Genomic DNA, 17,995 nt, shown 5'->3' with positions numbered 1-17,995 from the left:
TGTTTTGCAACCCATGAAGCACTCCTGAAGTGCAATCATTATTCTGGCAAACATATATTCTAAGAAATGCAGGCTCTTGGCATTGTACGCTGCAGATCTTCATAGTGCTCAAAAAGATCTGCAAGAAATTAGGAAATGAATGAAGTGTTGAAGTTTGGAGCTCCAGACAAGATTGCCAATGCATTGACCATGCCAAAAAGGGGACAGATAATCATACTTTCAATATAATGGTCAATTTAAGAGCTAACTACTGCTTCCATAACTTTTTTTTCATTCTTTTTACCTATCCCTAATTGAGGTTCTGGAGTCAAATGTAGGCCAGACCAGGTAAGGATGGCAGATTTCCTTTCTTTAAATGACATTAGTGAGCCAGATAGGTTTTTACAACAAGTGATGATAGTTTTGTGGTCTCCATTACTGGAATTAGCTTTCAATTCCAGATTTTGTTAACTGAATTTAAATTTCACCAGCTGCCATAGTGGGATTTGAACCTCTGTTGCCAGAGCATTAGCCTGGGTCTCTAGATTATTAGTCCAGTAACATTACCACTATGCCACCATCTCTCCTATGAACATTAGACGTAATGAATATAACTAGGGACATAAGGATCAGCTTTCTTGGAGAGAGGGCAAACATGAGGGAAGTTCCAGAGAGAAAACTTGGACTGGAGGCATGAAAGACTTGAGGAGACCTTATGGTGTCAATAGTGTTATGGAATTGATAGTCAAAGGAAGGAAGGTCAATTAGGAACCAAAAAGGGAATATTCTTGAGAAGGGAGAGAGCATGGTTGAGGTACTATATGAGTATTTAGCATCTGTTTTCACTAAGAGGTGCCAATGGAATGGTACAGGAGGAGGCAGTGGCAGTATTGGATAGGATAAAAATAAAGTGGAGGTACTTAAAACGAGAAGAACCGCCTGGTCCCAATAGGATGCAATCTAGGTCATGATGAGAAGCTAGGGTGGAAATTGCAGACGCTCTGGCCACAACCTTCCAGGCGTCCTTGGATATGTGGGAGTCTGCAGGATTGCACCCTGTTTAAAAAAAGGGGAGAGGGATAAACTTGGCAACTATAGGCCAGACAGCCTATTATCAGAGGCTTTTAACTTTTACAGGCAATAATTTGGGACAAAATTAATTGGTATTTGGAAAAGTATGGGCTAATAAATGAAAGTGAGCATAGATTTGTTAAAAGCAAAGCATGTTTGACTAATACAAAAGCAAAATACTATGGATTCTGAAAAGCTGAAATGAAAACAGAAAATGCTGGAAATTCTCATGAGGTCAGGCAGCATCATGGTCTTTTCATGGTCATCGACCTGAAATGTTAACTCTGTTTCTCTCTCCACAGATGCTACCTGAACTGCTGAGCATTTCCAGCATTTTCTGTTTTTATTTAATCTTTGACCTAGTTGATTGAGTTTGTTAATGAAACAATGGAGAGGGTTGATGAGGGTAGTGTATTTGATGTTGAGTATATGGACTTTCAAAAGGCGTTTGACAAAGTACCATCCAATAAACTCGTCAGCAAAATTAAAGCCCATGGGATTAAAGTGACAGTGGCGGCGTGGATACAAATAGACAAAGGGACAGGAAGTATGGAGCAGTGCTGTATGGTTGTTTTTCAGATTGGAGGGAAGTGTGGTGTTCCCCAGGGATCAGTATTTGGAACACTGCCCTTTTTATTACATTAATGACTTGAATTAGGGTATACAGTGTATAATGTCAAAATTTGTAGATGATCCAAAACTCAGAAATGGAGTAAACAGTAGGGAAGATTGTATTAGACTGATGAAATGAGATTAAATTTAATGCAGAGAATTGTGAAGTGATACATTTTGGTAGGAAAAATGAGGAGAGGCAAAATGAACTGAATGATATAATTTTAAAGGGGTTGCAGGAACAGAGAGACCTGGGGGTCTATGCATACCAATCTTTGAAGGCAGCAGGACAAGTTGAAAAGGCAGTTAAAAAAGCATATGGGATCCTTAGGTTTGCTAATAGACTCCACAAGCAAGGAAGTTATGTTAAAGCTTTATATTTCACTGGATAGGCCTCAGCTAGTGTTTAATTCTGAAAACCTCACTTTCGGAAGTATGTCAGGGCCTTGGACAGAGTGCAGGGGAGATTTCCTAGCGTATTACCAAGAATGACTTCAGTATGTGGAGAGACTGGAGAAACTGGGATTGTTCTCAATGCAGCAAAGAAGAAAATGAGGAGATTTGAGAGAGAGTTTGAAAATCATAAATGGTTTTGATAGAGTAAAAAAGGAGAAACAGTTTCCTGTGGCAGAAGGGTCAGTAACCAGAGGACACAGATTTAAAATGATTGACAAGGGAACCAGAAATGACATGAGGATTTTATTTAAAAGTGTGCTGGTAGCATATTCGATAGTAACATTGAAAAGGGATCTGGATCTATAATTGATAAGAAAATATATGGGGCTATGGGGAAAGAGCAAGGAAGTGGGGTAATTGGATAGCTCTACCAAAGACAGGCACAACAGGTCCAATAGCTTCTTTCTGTGCTGTGCCGTTTTATGATTCTATTACTCAAATGGAGGGAGAAAATAAGTTTAAAAAAATCAGCTGTCCTTCAGAATTATCCATCAGGACAGAAGGGAGCAGAAAGGGAGACTCAGTCAAGCTTTGAGCTTGGCCTCTGTCTATCCCTACTGTTTTGCATGAAATTACATTAACAGCAATAACAGTGAGCTTACAAACTTCAGCAGCATGGATCTTTGCATGGGTATGTGGTCTTAACAAGACCTGGGCATTTCAAAGTCAGTTACTAAGATGTCAATACATACATGTTGTTGGTATAGTTGCTATTTTGGGTGAGTATGGATGCTTTGTCCTGCAGCCCCTGAATCCTCTGTTCTGTAAGCTTCAGCACATTCTCAAAGTCTTCATGTCTCTTCAGCAAGCTGCTCACAGAGTTTACATTGTCCTTTAAAAACAATTCAAGGGGTTACGGATCTTGGAACTCAGATTCACAGCCTCGTCTCACTTCAACGTAAATGTGGTTCAGTGGGTACACTTTCGCCTGAGGGTCAGAAGCTGTGGGATTAGAGTCCAAATCTAGAGATTTGAACATATAATCCAAGCTGACACTCTGATGCAGTACTGAGGAAATGCTGCACTGTCAGGGGAGCTGCCTTTCAAAAGGGATTATACTGAGGCCCTGTATGTCTTCTCAGGTGGATATAAAAGATCCCATGGCACTATTTTAAAGAGGAACAGGGGATTTCAGCTAGTGTCCTGGCCACTTATCCCTCAACCAACATCACACAAATAGTTTATTTAATCATCATCACATTGCTGTTTGTGGGATCTTGCTGTGGGTAACAACAGTGACTATATATCATAAGTACCTTATTAGAGGTTAAGCTCTTTTGATCTTCCTGAGGTCCCGAAAGGCACTGTATAAGTAACTTTTAAAAATCTTTCATTTCTCATGCAATGTATTGGGCCCTGTGTATTGCTGAGGCCTGTCAGCCAGTACCTCTCGGTAGCAAATGCCCAGAACCCATGATGTGCTGACCCAGACTTTGCTCAGCATGCTGCATGCTCCTGTGTGGCATTGTTGGCTAGAGTTTCCTACCCTGGCATCAGGTTAATGTCATGCACATCACAGTTTTGTCAAAATCCACCCTCAACAACTCAATATCTCAATGTCAGCCAATGACCACAGTGCTCCCCAGCACTGCCCAGGTCAGGTTACATTGATTGGTAGCAGGGGGCAAGAAACAAGCCTTCAAAGGGGTAAGATTGTTGGAGGCAGCCGAGGGAACAGAATTATAAGGTCCATTCCTGGAGGCTAAGTTATGAGGAAGGATCATCAACCCTGGGGCCTTATTCTGTGGAGAGGTAGAAGGTGAGGGAAGAGGATGTGTGACAGACCATTAATGCTTTTCATTCATTTGGAAAAATTGAATCCAGGAAAATTATTTTCTCAGACACTGGACTCGAGGACTGGGAGACTTTATTTAGTGTTAAAGGTGGCAAAGGTTTTACAACATTTAGGCAAACTTTTGTTTATTAAATACAGCTGTGGAATTAGTGGGTGCAATGCAACAAAAAGCCACCACAAGTTTTCAAGAAAGACTGGGTGCATTGCTACTTGTCAGAGAGGATACAAGCAATAGTTCTAGAATCATAGTAAACAAACTGAAGGGGTTTGGAAGGCTGGGTTACAGAGAATTACAACACATTAAAGGTCATTTATACCAACCAGTGTGTGTTGGTGTTTATCCATTGGACAAGGCCATTTACCCACCATGTTTCTTCATTTCCCCTTCCTTCAGCCATTTACAAGCCTAATCTTGAATGTTGACAGAGTCTCTGCTTCAATTACTAACTGTAATGGATCTCACGGCTTTACAATCCTCTGTACAAAAAGGTTTCTCTGTCCTAAATCTCTTACATTTAATCTTGTATCTATATCCCTATATTCTGGACCCCTCAACCATTGGAAATAGTCTCTATTTTCTCCCATCCTTTCATAATTTTAAACACCTTTATCAAATCAACTTCCATTCTCCTCTGTTCTAAAAAACCAGCTCCAATTTTTCAGATATTTTTTCATATTTGTATTTCCTCATACCAGGCAGCATCTTTGTGAATCTGCACTGCACCCTTTCTCTATTACCTCAACTTCCTTCGCACAGGATGGAGAACCCAAAATCGCACATCCAGCTGTGGTCTTAGGTAGGTCCTCTGTTACATCTCAACTTTTATATTCTGTGCCTTTTGTCATAAAACTCAGTATTTGGTTTGCTTTTTTTATGGCTCTATCCATTTAGAGTCAGAGTTATAGAGGTCTACTACACAGAAAAAGGCCCTTCGGTCCTTCGAGTCTGCACCGGTCAAACAAGTATCTAACTATTCTAATCCCATTTTCCAGCACTAGGCCCATAGCCCTGTATTGAGGTGTTGCTTTTAATGTATTGTGACCCTGAACCTCCAAATTCCTCTGTTCTTCCAATTACCCAACCTTTCCTAAAGTTTAATCATTGCTTTTACATTTTTACCAAAATCTGCTGCATCAATTTACTGACATTGAAATTTGCCCTTTGCACCATCTTATCAACGTCTGGTTATAGCTTCCTTTGACTCTCAGAGTTATTTATCATGCCTTTTATTTTAGTTAACATCTGCAAATTTAGACAGCACTCTCTCTACCCTCTATCCAAATTGTTCATATACACAGTGAATAGATGTGGTCCAAGAACCAAAACCTGTAGGACACCACTACCCAGGTCCAACAATCCTGAGACAGTGCCCTTAACTCTTATTCTGTTTCCTCTTTTCTAATTGGCTTTTAATCTAGTTTGCTACTTTCTGCTTTCTCTAATTCCATACCCAAAATTTTCTGTTGATACGATGGAGCGATCCATGGATCCAGTGTCCCCAGCAGGGAGAAACGTTTGCAGGAAATCAGTGGAATTATCCCAGAAGTTTGAAGCATAGAAAATCACCAGGCTACATTGCTCCAATCTCCTTCTGGGCCTTCTCAGTGTGTTTCAGCCCCTACTGTCGAATCTCCCAAGGTTACAAAATCTACTGCGCTAGCTCTGCCTTATATTCAGCTAACCACATATTGAGCTAAGTACTGTGTTCCCTTGACCCAGTGCCTTATTTCTCCATATTACTAAAATCAGGAGATAGCTCTCTGCTTTGGGCATCATGTTGAGTTTATTAATAATTGGGTGAGCAGGTTCAAATCTGGTTTTAGCCCAACTTGTCTTCTTCTGGAGATGTTTATTTAATGTACATCCCTTGCTATCCTGAACCCATGAAAAATCAACCAAGTAGTGTGGGACTGGAGTAATATGTAGCTCAGATCAGGTAGGGATGACAGGTTCCCTTACCTGGAGGATATTAGTGAATGAGGTTGAGTTTTTACAATGCTGCAACTTTGATTCCATCAGTCCATAAATTACCAAATTTATTACCATGGTGAGATATAAATTCAGAACCTCTGGTTTATAAGTCCTGCATGGTAACTAGGATACTGTGCCCTAACTCAGGAACCTTAGTCAGTAGAGAAAAGAAACTTGCATGCCAGCAGTTTGGACTGGGGCTGAACCTGGGTCTCAAGGCTGGACAGGCATTGTGCTAAGCCACTGATTCATCCAGCCCCCTACTTATACTACATCTGACCAGACAGCATTCAATGCTAACATTGGTAATCGTTAGCAGGAAAAACATTCATTCCTCACTTTGAGCAGCATCAAAGCTCAACAGGAAAGTCCTTCTGAACCCAGTCCACAGGATGCACAATGTCAGGCTCACCCAGGCCCACATGTACACATGGAAGTTTGGTGTGCAAGAAGCAGAGAGTGCAGAACAATGAATGTTACCCCAAGATCACTGATTTTCAGGAAGGCTTCATGACCAGAGAATGTTGCCTCAATACGATCTGCCTCCCGGTTAAACTGTTGCAGCTCAAGTCCTTCCTGCAGCTTCTCATTTCGTTCCTTCCATGCAGTCTCCAGCTCCACCTGCACATCTATCATTTTCTGCATCATTCGAGGAACATCACCAGCAGAGTTCGCCTTTATCACTCGATTCCCCAGATCATGCAGCTCCTTGAACCTTTCACAAACAGAAGATGCACTTTAATTCCAGCCAACACTTCCTAACCACAGCCAATTATAAACCCCAGGTTGTCCAGCTGCACCTGGCTTAAATACGCTTAAATGCTGCTAACCCATGATGCTAGCCATTGAATGTTTGCAGCAAAAGAGGAGGCCATTTGGCCCATCATTTCTGTGAAGCTTCTTTTGTTGAGTTGGGGATCGGCGAAGGATAGGTCAGATTAGGTTCCAACTTCCAGATAGAGCAGAGGTTTTCAGTTGGCTATAGAGACATGACCATGAACAGTGCACAAGGTTAGAGGAAGTACATGATAATTGTCTCATAGTGAAGGGGAGTCTTGGATCCTGGACAGGGGTGTAGGAGAATGTGAATAGACAGGACAGGAAAGTGTCAGTGTAATAAATGAATGAAGCAAGGTATACTGGAGAGAAGTGTCACTGTAGAAAGCAGATGGGGGTTGGCAGGGTAAGATGTACATGGGGTGGGATAATGTTGGAGGTGACAAAAGATTGAGCTGTTGAATGTAGAGGTTGGTGAGGTCAAAGGTGAGAAACAGGGAGGGGGTGACAGCTATCATTGTGCGAGAAAGGAGAGGGGTTGGGGAAAAGGCAAGCGCAGCGAAGGACCATTGTAGCAGGAAACGAGGAGGACATTTCAGAGGTCTGGTGGTGAAAGTGGAATAATCAGAGCACATTTTACAGGAGAAAGGGATGGGTTCTTCACAGGAAACAAAATGGAAAAGATGATAATCCAGGGAATTGTGGAATTTGTGAGCTTGTAATAAATGTTTGTGGAAAGACCATCAGCAGAGACAGAGAATGGAGTGCAGAATGTAGACAAAAGAGTCAGAGGTGGATCAAGTGAAGGTGAGGCATGGTAGAAATTAGAAGTATAGTTAAAAAATTCACAGGATCAGGGTGAGAGTGGGAAGCAGCAGCCACACAATATGACTGAGGACAATTAAGGTTGCGGCTTGAGTAGGTTGAAACAAAGAATACTTCACATAACTTACAAGAAGAATTAAGGCTTTGTGTGTTCCTATAGCAACACCTTTTATCAGAGGAAATGAGTGAAGTTGGAGCAAAGCTGTTCAAGGTGAGCATAGGCAGATGGAGGAGGGTGTTGCTGTTTGGAGGCCTTGGAGGCTGTGTTGGTGAGGATTGGAGCTGCAGAGGAACTGACATGCAACAAAAACCTGCATTTATATAGCACTTTTAGCACAGTAGAATATCTCAAGGCATTTCACAGAAGAGTATTCTGACAGAAATTGACACTGAGTCATTTAAGGAGATATTCAGACAGATGACCAAAAACATGGTCAAAGAGACAGGTTTAAAAAGAAGGTCTGAAGGAGGAGAGAAATAGAGATGAGAAGAGAATTAGATGGGGAATTCCAAATCTTAAGGCCAAGGCAGCTAAATTAATGGCAGCCAGTGGTGGAGTAATAAAAATTGGTGATGCACATGAGGCTAAAATTTGAGGAGTGCAGAGATTTCAGAGAATTGTAGGGCTGGGGGAGATTACAGAGGTAGGGAGGGTGATGGCCATAGAGGGATTTGAACACTGAGTCATTTCATCAAGGATGGGAATTTCAAATTGAGGCCTGGTCTGATTGGGAGCCAATGTAGGTCAGTAAGCAAAGAGATGATAGGTGAACAAGACTTGGTGCAAATCAGAACACAGGCAGAAGAGTGACAAGATATTGATTGGAGTCAGAATTTGAAATCGTCAGGCTTGAAATTGCAAATGGTTCAAAGGATTCTAGTCCCTGATAACTGAAGGGATGATGTGAGACTGAGGACTTGAACAGCTACGACATAGATCAATGTTCGAGGGTGAATTCAGAGGCATGCATGTGACAGTGCGTGCGTTCTTGACTTGTATTTGTTGGTCTCCTCCCTGCCTCCCACCCCACCCAAGGCCCTTCAGTTTTATGATGGAATTGCTCTAGCTTTCAGTTCTATGCAGGGTCGACACATTAACCTATCATTTCCCCTTTGGGTACTGGCCTACACTGTAGTCCTAGCAGTAAGAGAGCTAGCTCTTTGGTGATTTTCTTACTTGATTTTCTGTCTGTTGATCTCCAGCAGCAGATCACTGTGCTCCTTCAGAAGGTTTTCAGCAGAGACCACATCAAATCCCATCTCCTTGCTGTTCAGCTTGTCTTTCATGCTGCCAGCCCACAGGAGAAGCTCTTTGCTCTCCTGGCTGTAGAGCTGCTGGTTGTGGGCATCCGATAGAAGCCGTTTTCTCCTTGAGGCCTGAATCTTCACCCTCTGTAGCAGTGCCTCCATCTCACGCACCTGCTCCATGATAGCAGCACTCTCTGCAGGATTGGTGCCCTGAATTCTGAAATAGCGGGCATCATTAGAAACAGGAGAGCCCATGCTGTCATCCACCTGACACATGACATTACAGGCTCTAGAATGGGCCTCAAGGAATGTTATGTGGTGATAGAGTACAGTTGTACCAAACACGACACTTGTACTGAGATTGGAATTTGAGCCCTGGATAAACAAACAACTTTAACATTCCGAGGAAAATTGACATATTGGATGTCAGCTACTCACAGTGGTAGCAGATTCAATCACTAGAGGGGATAAACTAAAGCCAGTAGTAACATGGAAGTTCACATATAGAACATTTTCACCCCGACAGTAGTTGTGTGGAGGACTACTGAGGGACACTGAAACAGACACTTTAATTGGTTAAGGAGTTAATTGGATGAGAGAGGATGGAAGACATATTGAGACGTAGGTAGGTGAGATGAAAAAGTATCAAAAATGCAAATTCATACTGATTTTGATAATTATGTTTAACCTGTGTTATACCTGTCATGTGAGTGTTTGATGGGACAGTGTAGAGTGAGCTTTACCTTGTAATTAACCCACGCTGTACCTGTTCTGGAAGTGTTTGATGGATCAGTGTCTAGGGAGCTTTACTCTATACGTAACCCATGTTGTACCTATCCTGGGGGTGTTGGGACAGTGTAGAGGGAGATTTACCCTGTATCTAACCCATATTATACCCGACTCATAGACTTATAGATGTTTACAGCACAGAAGGAGGCCATTCGGCCCATCATGTCTGCACCGGTCAACAAAGATCTGACTACACAAATCCCATTTTCCAGCTCTTGGCCCATAGCCCTAGAGGCTATGGCAACGCAAGTGAATATCTCAATACTTCTTAAATGTTACGAGAGTTTCTGACTCAACCACCCTTTCAGGCAGTGAGTTCCAGACTCCCATCACCCTCTGGGTGAAAAAATTTCTCCTCAACTCCCCTCTTAGTGTGTGGCCTTAAATTTATGCCCCCTGGTTATTGACCCCTCTACTAAAGGGAAAACTGCCTTCCTATCCACTCTATCTATGTCCCTCATAATCTTATACACCTCTATCAGGTCCCCTCTCAATCTTTGCTTCTCCAAGGAAAACAACCTCAGCCTGTCAAATCTTTCCTCATAGCTCAGACCCTCCAGCCCAGGCAGCATCCTGGTAAATCTCCTTTTCACCCTCTCCAGCGCAATCACGTTCTTCCTATGGTGTGGTGACCAGAACTGCATGCAGCACTCCAGTTGTGGCCTAACCAGCGTTTTATACAGTTCCAGCATAACCTCCCTGCTCTTGTATTCTATGCCTCAGCTAATAAAGGCCGTATGCCTTCTTAACCACCTTATCTACTTGCCCTGCTACCTTCAGGATCTGTGGATATGTACACCAAGGTCCCTCTGATCTTCAGTACTTTCCAGGGTCCTACCCTTCATAGTTTAATCCCTTGCCTTGTTAGCCTGCCCCATGTGCATTACCTCACACTTTTCTGGGTTGAACTCCATTTGCCACTGCTTTGCCCACCCGACCAGTCCATTGATATCCTCCCTCAGTTTATGGTTATACTCCTCACTATTTACCACCCTACCAATTTTCATGTCATCCGCGAACTTTTTGATCATACCCCTTACATTTAAGTCCAAATCATTTATGTACACCACAAACAGCAAGGGCCCCAGCACCGAGCCCTGTGGAACCCCACTGGAAACAGACTTCCAGTCACAGAAACATCCCTCCACCATCACCCTCTGCTTCCTGCCTCTCAGCCAATTTTGGATCCAACGTGCCACTTTGCCTTGGATCCCATGGGCTCTTACTTTCTTGACCAGTCTGCCATGAGGGACCTTATCAATACCCTTGCTAAAGTCCATGTAGACCACGTCAAATGCATTATCCTCATCAACACTCCTGGTTATCTCCTCAAAAAATTCAATCAAATTTGTCAAACACGGCCTTCCCTTAACAAATCCATGCTGACTATCCCTGATTATTCCGAGTCTCTCCAAATGCAGATATATTCTATCCCTCAGAATTCTTTCTAGTAACTTCTGCACCACCAAGGTTAGTGACTGGCCTGTAATTTCATGGTCTATCCCTTCCTCCCTTTTTTAATAATGGGACAATGTTAGCAGTCCTCCAGTCTTCTGGCACCTCACCTGTGGCCAGAGAGGATTTGAAAATTACTGCCAGGACCCCTGATATCTCTTCCCTTGCCTCCCTCAACAGGCTGGGATACATCTCATCCAGGCCTGCGGATTTATCCACTTTTAAAGTGCTAAACCCGCCAGTACCTCCTCTCCCTCTATGTTAATTTCCTCTAAAATTTCATAGTCCTCCCCCTTGATGTCTATACCTGCGTCGTCCTTTTCCATTGTGAAGACCGACATAAAGTATTCATAGAGGACTGTACCCATGTCTTCCGGGTCCACACAAAGATTACCTCTATGGTTCCTAATTGGCCCTACTCTTTCCCTAGTTATTCTCTTGCTCTTCATATATTTAAAAATCCCCTTTGGGTTTTCCTTTATTCTACCCACCAATGCTTTCTCACGCACTCTCTTGTTTTCCTAATTTCTTTTTTAAGTTCCCCCCTGCACTTTTTATACTCCTCTAGGGACTCTGCCGTATTGAGCCCTCGGTATCTGCCATAAGCTTCTCTGTTTTTCTTAATTCTAGCCTTTATGTCCCTTGACATCCAGGGTTCTCCGGACATGGTCTCCCCCTTTGTCTTTACAGGAACATATTCGCCCTGTACTCTCGCTATTTCATCCTTGAATGCCTCCCACTGCTCTGACACAGTTTTATCTGCAAATAGCTGCTCCCAGTCCACTTGGGCCAAATCATATCTCATCTTAGTAAAATTAGCCTTTCCCCAGTTCAAAACTTTTATTCCCGGCCCAACCTTATCCTTTTCCATTACTATCTTAAATCTAATTGAGTTATGGTCACTATCTCAAAAATGCTCCCTACTGATATGCCTTCCACCTGCCAAGGCTCATTTCCAAATATTAAGTCCAGAACTGCCCCCTCCTTGTGGGGATTTCTACATACTGGCTAAGAAGGTTCTCCTGGATGCAACTTACGAATTTTGCTCCCTCCCAACTTTGCACACTAAAACTACCCCAATTAATGTTTGGATAGTTAAAATCCCCTACTATTATTGCCTTATTATTCTTACGCTTCTCTGAAATTTGATTACATACTTGATCCTCTATCTCCCCCTGACTATTTGGGGGCTTATAGTACACACCCAAAAGTGTGTTTGCCCCTTGTGTGTTTTTTGCTTCTACCCAAAAGGCCTCATTTGATGATCCTTCCAAGATATCATCCCTCCTCACTGCTATAATTGATTCCTTTAACAATATTGTGACTACCCCTCTTCTTCTATCCCCCTCTCCATCTCCTCTGAATACCCTATAACTAGGAATGTTGAGCTGCCAATCCTGCCCTTCTTTTAGCCATGTCTCGGTCATAATTATGATATCATACTCCCATGTGCTTATCTGTGCCCTCAGTCCATCTGTCTTATTCCTCGGGCTCCTTGCATTAAAATATATTCCATTTAGCCTTGCTAAACTCACTTTTTTCTTCTATAGCCTATGTTTCCTCTGCTTTCCAGACTCACATACTAGTGTTTTAACTTCTAATTATATCTCAACTTCTCTCCCCTCTGAACTGTTTTTCAGGATCCCACCCCCCTGCCAATTTAGTTTAAATCTGCCCCAACAGCATTAGCAAATCTCCCTGTTCCTGTTCACATGTAACCTGTCCAACTGGTACAGGTCCCACCTCCCCCAGAAATGGTCTCAATGCCCCAGGAATCTAAAGCCCTCCCTCCTCCACCATCTCTCCAGCCATGCATTCATCTGCTCTATCCTTCTGTTCTTATACTCACTGCTGCGTGGCACCAGGAGAAATCTGGAGATTATTACCTTTGAAGTCCTGCTTTTCAGTTTGCTACCTAACTCCCTAAAGTCTGCTTGCAGGGCCTAATTTCTCTTTCTTCCTATTTCATTGGTCCCAACATGGACCATGACCTCTGGCTGTTCACCCTCCTCCTTCAGAATGTCCTGCAGCCATTTCGTGACACCCTTGACCCTGGCACTCGGGAGGCAACATATCATCCTGGAGTCATGTCGCCCTTCATTAACGAATCCCCTACCACTATTGCCCTTCCACACTTCTTCCTCCCACTGTGAGCAGTTTGACCACCCACAGTCCCATGACCTTGACCCTGGTTGGCCTCCACAGAGGAACCGTCACTCTCACAGTTTTAAAAGGCCCTTCTTCAGTCTGGCAGTCACCCATTCTCTCTCTGCTTGCACTTCCTTAAGTTGCGGGGTGATCACGTCCTGAAACATGCTATCCACGAACCTCTCAACCTCGTGAACGCACTGTAGCGCCCCCAGCTGCCGCTCAAGCCTCCAAAACCTAGAGCTCAAGCCGTTCCAGTCAGAGGCACCTCCTGCACACATGGTCATCCAGACCGCCAGGAGCATCGAGGATTTCCCAAATAGCGCAGGATGTGCAAATCAAGGGACTGAGCTCCCAGACATGTATTAACTAAATAGAATATAGACCCTTACTTTTATTTTACCCTTACTCCTACTTGAGTATAGACTAGATGTTCGATCCTCTAGATGGACTAGATCCTCTCGGTGCTGCTGACTGCCTGTCCCAGGATCCTCCTCTCACACTCTCCTCTAGATGCTGCTGACTGCCTGTCCCAGGGTCCTCCTCTCGCACTCTCCTCTCCTGCCCTGAGAGTGTTTAATGGTGACAGTGTAGGGGGGAGCCTTATTCTGTATCTTGCCCATCCTGAACCATTCCTGGGTGTATTTGATGGGACAGAGGGGAGGGAGCTTTATTCTGTATCTAACCCATCCCATCATGTTGGATTCTGCAACTGGAAGATCCCTCTCCTTGATGAATGCAAAAAGAAGCTGGAGAAAAAAACAATGCACAGTATGAACAAGCTGCAGCTAATGATTCTCATTAATAGGTACATACGAGAGAGCCATTTTGGTTAGGTATTCGATTCTGGTTTCTAGTGCATGGATTTCTCGCTCAGCCATGACTTGCTTGCGCCTCTCGTCGTCCACAGCCTTCTTGCTGTTGCTGATCTCAGTGAGGGAGAGCTGGATGCACTTATCCTGCAGCTGGGCTGTCGTGTCCTGGCACTTCTGGAGAAACGATTTGACATCTGCTGTGCCAATCAGTTCCTTCCCTTTCTCCTCTTTCAAAATTAACATTTGATCCCACCTACAAAAAAAAAACATGGATTTTGAAACAGAATTCGACTCCTGCAAATCACTGTGGTGTTTGCTCCTATCAATTCAACGTCCTTTTTATGCTCATTCAAGAATGAGAGGTGATCTTATTGAAAATATAAGATTCTGAAGGAGCTTGACAGGGAAATGCTGAGAGGATGTTTCTCCTTGTGGGAGAATCTAGAACTACGGGGCACAGTTTCAAAATAAGGTGTCTCCCATATAAGACGAAGATAAGGAGCAATTTCTTCTCTCAGAGGAACATTAATCTTTAGAATTCTCTACCCCAGAGAGCAGTGGAGGTTGAACCATTGAACATATTCAAGGCTGAGTTAGACAGATTTTTGATCTACAAAGCACTCAAGGGTTATGGGGGGCAGGCAGGAAAATGGAGTTGGGACCACAATTAGATCAGTTCTGATCATTATGAATGTAAGAGCAAACTCGAGAGGCCGAATGGCCTACTCCTGCTTCTGTTTCTTATAATCTTATTAAAATTTTTCTTTGAGGACTGGCAGAGACAGGGTTCGGGCAGAATCTTCTGCCTATCAGACGGGCCAGTCGGGAGCGGGTGTGGAGCCGATCACCACCCACGATCAGCTGCGTGCCGCCATTTGACTTGGGCAGGCCACTTTAGGCCTGTCCAGCATTATGTTTTGCTGATAGTGCTCTGTGCGGGCGGGGGGAGGAGAGAGAGTCAGGGTCTGCGCTCTTTAGCGCAGGTGCGCGGAAGAGCGCAGAAATCTCCCTGAGGCAGCTCCGTGCCTCAGGGAGATTAAGTTCAAATTGTAAGTTTAAAATAAAGACAGATTAAAATTATTTAGACATGTCACATGAGCTGGGACATGTTTATGAAATGTGTGAAAAATATTTGTTAATTTAATATAACCTTCATGAAACCCCACCCCACCCGTGGATGAAGTTTCATGAAAAACGCAAAGGCTGCTTGGGCTCTTGACCTGCCCGCCAATCTTAAAGCTGGACGGGCAGCCCTGCCAATTATTTCAATTACTCTCCTAATGGCCTTAACAGGCCTTTCACAGTTCAGCGGGCGCGCAGACACCTCTGGTGCAAGCCCGCCGAATGGAAGATCGGAATGACGCACGGTGACGTCGGGACGCACGCCTGACACCACCGCGTGTCATTTTACACGTCGGCGTGCGGGGCCCGCCCCCGCAATCCAGAGAGAAAATTCTGCCCTTAGAAATAATACAGAATTAGGTGGGATCATGGAAAATACTAAGAGGTCTAAGTTAGGTTTAGAGTCAATATGCATAAATGCACACTGTGTGGTTAGTAAGATTGGTGAGCTACCGGTGTAAATAGCCAGGTGACAATATGATGTAGTGATGATAAATGAGACCTGGTTCAAAAAAGGGAAAGATTAGATGCTTAATATTCCTAGGTTCAAGGTATACAGGAACGATGGGTTATGGAAAAGAAGAAGAGAGCTAGCAGCTTTGATTAAGGAAAATATTAAAGTGCTAGAAAGAGAGAATGCCCTAGAGGCAATCAAAGACAGAATCTGTTTGGTCGGAGTTAAGAAAATATAAAGGCGCTATTATGCTACTCAGTGCATTTTATAGGCCAAATAGCGGGAAGGAGATAAAGGAGCAGATTTGCAAAAAAATTACTAAAAAACATGGAGAAAACATAATGGGAGACTTTAACTACTCCAATATTGAATGGAGTAGTGATTATATTAACAGCAGAGAAGGGAAAGAATAGTATGCTTCCTGCCCAATGAGGCAGGGGTTATAGCTGAATGTAATCCTGCAGAATGAACTGGGTCAAGTGGAGAATGTCACAGACAGGGTGCATCTTGGGAATAGTGATCATTGTAATGTAAATTTTGCATTGGTTTTGGAGAAGGACAAGGAGCCATCTAAAATAAAATACCTAACTAGAGCAGGGATAATTTCAGCCAATTTGGAGGGATCTGACCTGAGTAAATTGAAGTCAAAGACTGGAAGACAGAACTTAATGGGGCACTGGTCTGCCTTCAAAGCGGAGATAGTTTGGGACAGTCTAGGTACAGTTCCATGAGGGGACAAGCAAAGACAGAGTTCCCTCGATGATGATGGAGTTAGACAGTAGGATGAAGCAGAAAAAGGGGTTGTAGGGCAGATGTCAATTTGAGAATACAAGTGAGAACCAGGCCATAAAATACATGAGAAGTATAAAAGATATATAAGAATATTAAAAAGTACAGAACAGAAGTGATAAAGGAAAAAAGAGAGGCAAAAAGACAGTACAAGAATGGATTGGCGGCTACTATAAGAGGGAATCTAAAGATCTTCAGTGGACATATTGACAATAAAAGGCTTGTCAGGAGCTAATTAGAGACCACAATGGAGATCTACTGCCGGATTCAGAGGGCACGGCTGAGGTACTAAGTGAATACATTAGTGATAAATCAATAGCTTGCCAGGACACTGGATGAGATAAAAATAGTTAAAGAAAAGCTGACAGTACTTAAAGTTTAGAAAAGCCATCTGGTCTGGATGGGATGCATGCCATGTTGCTGAGGAATGTAAGGGTAGAAATTACAGAGGTGCTAGCCACAATCTTTCAATCCTTCTAAGCTATAGGCATGTTGCCAGAGGACTGGAAAATTGCAAATGTTACACCCCTGTTCAAAAAATGTGGGGTGGTGGGTGGGGGGGTGTGTGTGTGGGGGAGGATAAAACTGGCAATTATAGACAGATCAGTTTAATGTCAGTGGTGGGGAAAATTTTAGAAACAATGGGCAGAATTTTGCCCTTGGTGTGCGGGATTGGCGGAGGCGAGCTGGGGCGGTCGGGAAGCCAACCGCTGCCCGCGGTCGTCAGCGCTCCGCGATTTTACGCTGGTGGGCCAATTAAGGCCTGCCCAGTGTGATACGCGGCTTGGGAATGAGCACAAAGTGGAGGGGGCATGATGCCTCTGGGTCCAATGGCGACCCTGCAGCCGATTCAAAAGCGGCCCCGGCAGCCCCTGGAAGGCTGCCATGGAAGGACGCTGAAGCCTGGTCAATGGAAACAATTGCGGGTGGACATGGCAGGCGGGAGGGCAGGCCAGCAGGGCAGTCGCCCCCGCGTTTCTCGGATAAGTGCCTCGCAGCCCTCCTGGGGGAGGTGGCAGTGAGGAGAGAAACCCTTGTCCCCAGGGACAGGAGGAGGAGGCTCCCCCCACCTCACCAAAAAGGCCTGGGAGGAGATGGCATCCTGGGTCAGCAGCCACAACGTGGTGAGGCCCACATAGGTCCAGTGCCGGAAGCGCTTCAACAATCTCCTGTGATCAGAAGGGTTGAGTACTGTGTTGGCATGGGTCACTTTGCAGAACAGTTAGGAGCTGCCCATCCCACTGTGGACCTCATGGGTGTTAGAGTGTGAGTGGTGAATGTGAATGAGGCAGGATCTGGCCAAGGGGTGAGCCCTGGCTGCTTGGACTGAGTGCCTTGCGGCTCCAGGGTCATGAATTGGCTGAACCCTGCGAGGTGTTCCTAAGGTGGGGTTGGCCAAGCTGCAACGGTGCTGCAGGTAGAGAATGGACTAATTAATGCTCCCCTGTCCTTTCAGGAAAAAACATCCCATAACGATGTTGAGAGGTCGTGGACTGGCGGGGCACCCCCACACCTCCTCATCCTCACGTGCTACGAGCAGAAGGCCCTGGAGCTGGAGAGGTGCTATGCACAGCGGTCAAGAAGATGCGGTGAGGTTGGGGTGTCAGAGGAAGGTAAGAGTGCAGTGCACTGAGGTGAGAATGTCAGTTATTGCAACCATTCCAGTGTAGTCTCCATATTGATGTCAG

At 44.2% G+C, this 17,995-nt stretch overlaps 1 protein-coding gene across 1 annotated transcript in view; it reads right to left on the bottom strand.

Moving 5' to 3' along the window:
• The window catches only part of sptbn5 (spectrin, beta, non-erythrocytic 5), a 259,281-nt gene that overhangs the window by 174,523 nt on the left and 66,763 nt on the right, over window positions 1-17,995 (bottom strand). The window contains exons 17-20 of the mRNA XM_078563287.1: window positions 13,944-14,195; window positions 8,665-8,952; window positions 6,366-6,600; window positions 2,811-2,950 (exon numbers count right to left, since the gene is read on the bottom strand). Coding sequence (XP_078419413.1) covers window positions 2,811-2,950; window positions 6,366-6,600; window positions 8,665-8,952; window positions 13,944-14,195 — 915 coding nt within the window. The remainder of the gene's footprint in view (window positions 1-2,810; window positions 2,951-6,365; window positions 6,601-8,664; window positions 8,953-13,943; window positions 14,196-17,995) is intronic.

The sequence above is a fragment of the Cetorhinus maximus genome, chromosome 18 (assembly GCF_964194155.1).
Source record: "Cetorhinus maximus chromosome 18, sCetMax3.hap1.1, whole genome shotgun sequence".
NCBI classification, from domain to species: domain Eukaryota; kingdom Metazoa; phylum Chordata; class Chondrichthyes; order Lamniformes; family Cetorhinidae; genus Cetorhinus; species Cetorhinus maximus.
This window is presented reverse-complemented; position numbering and strand designations above follow the sequence as displayed.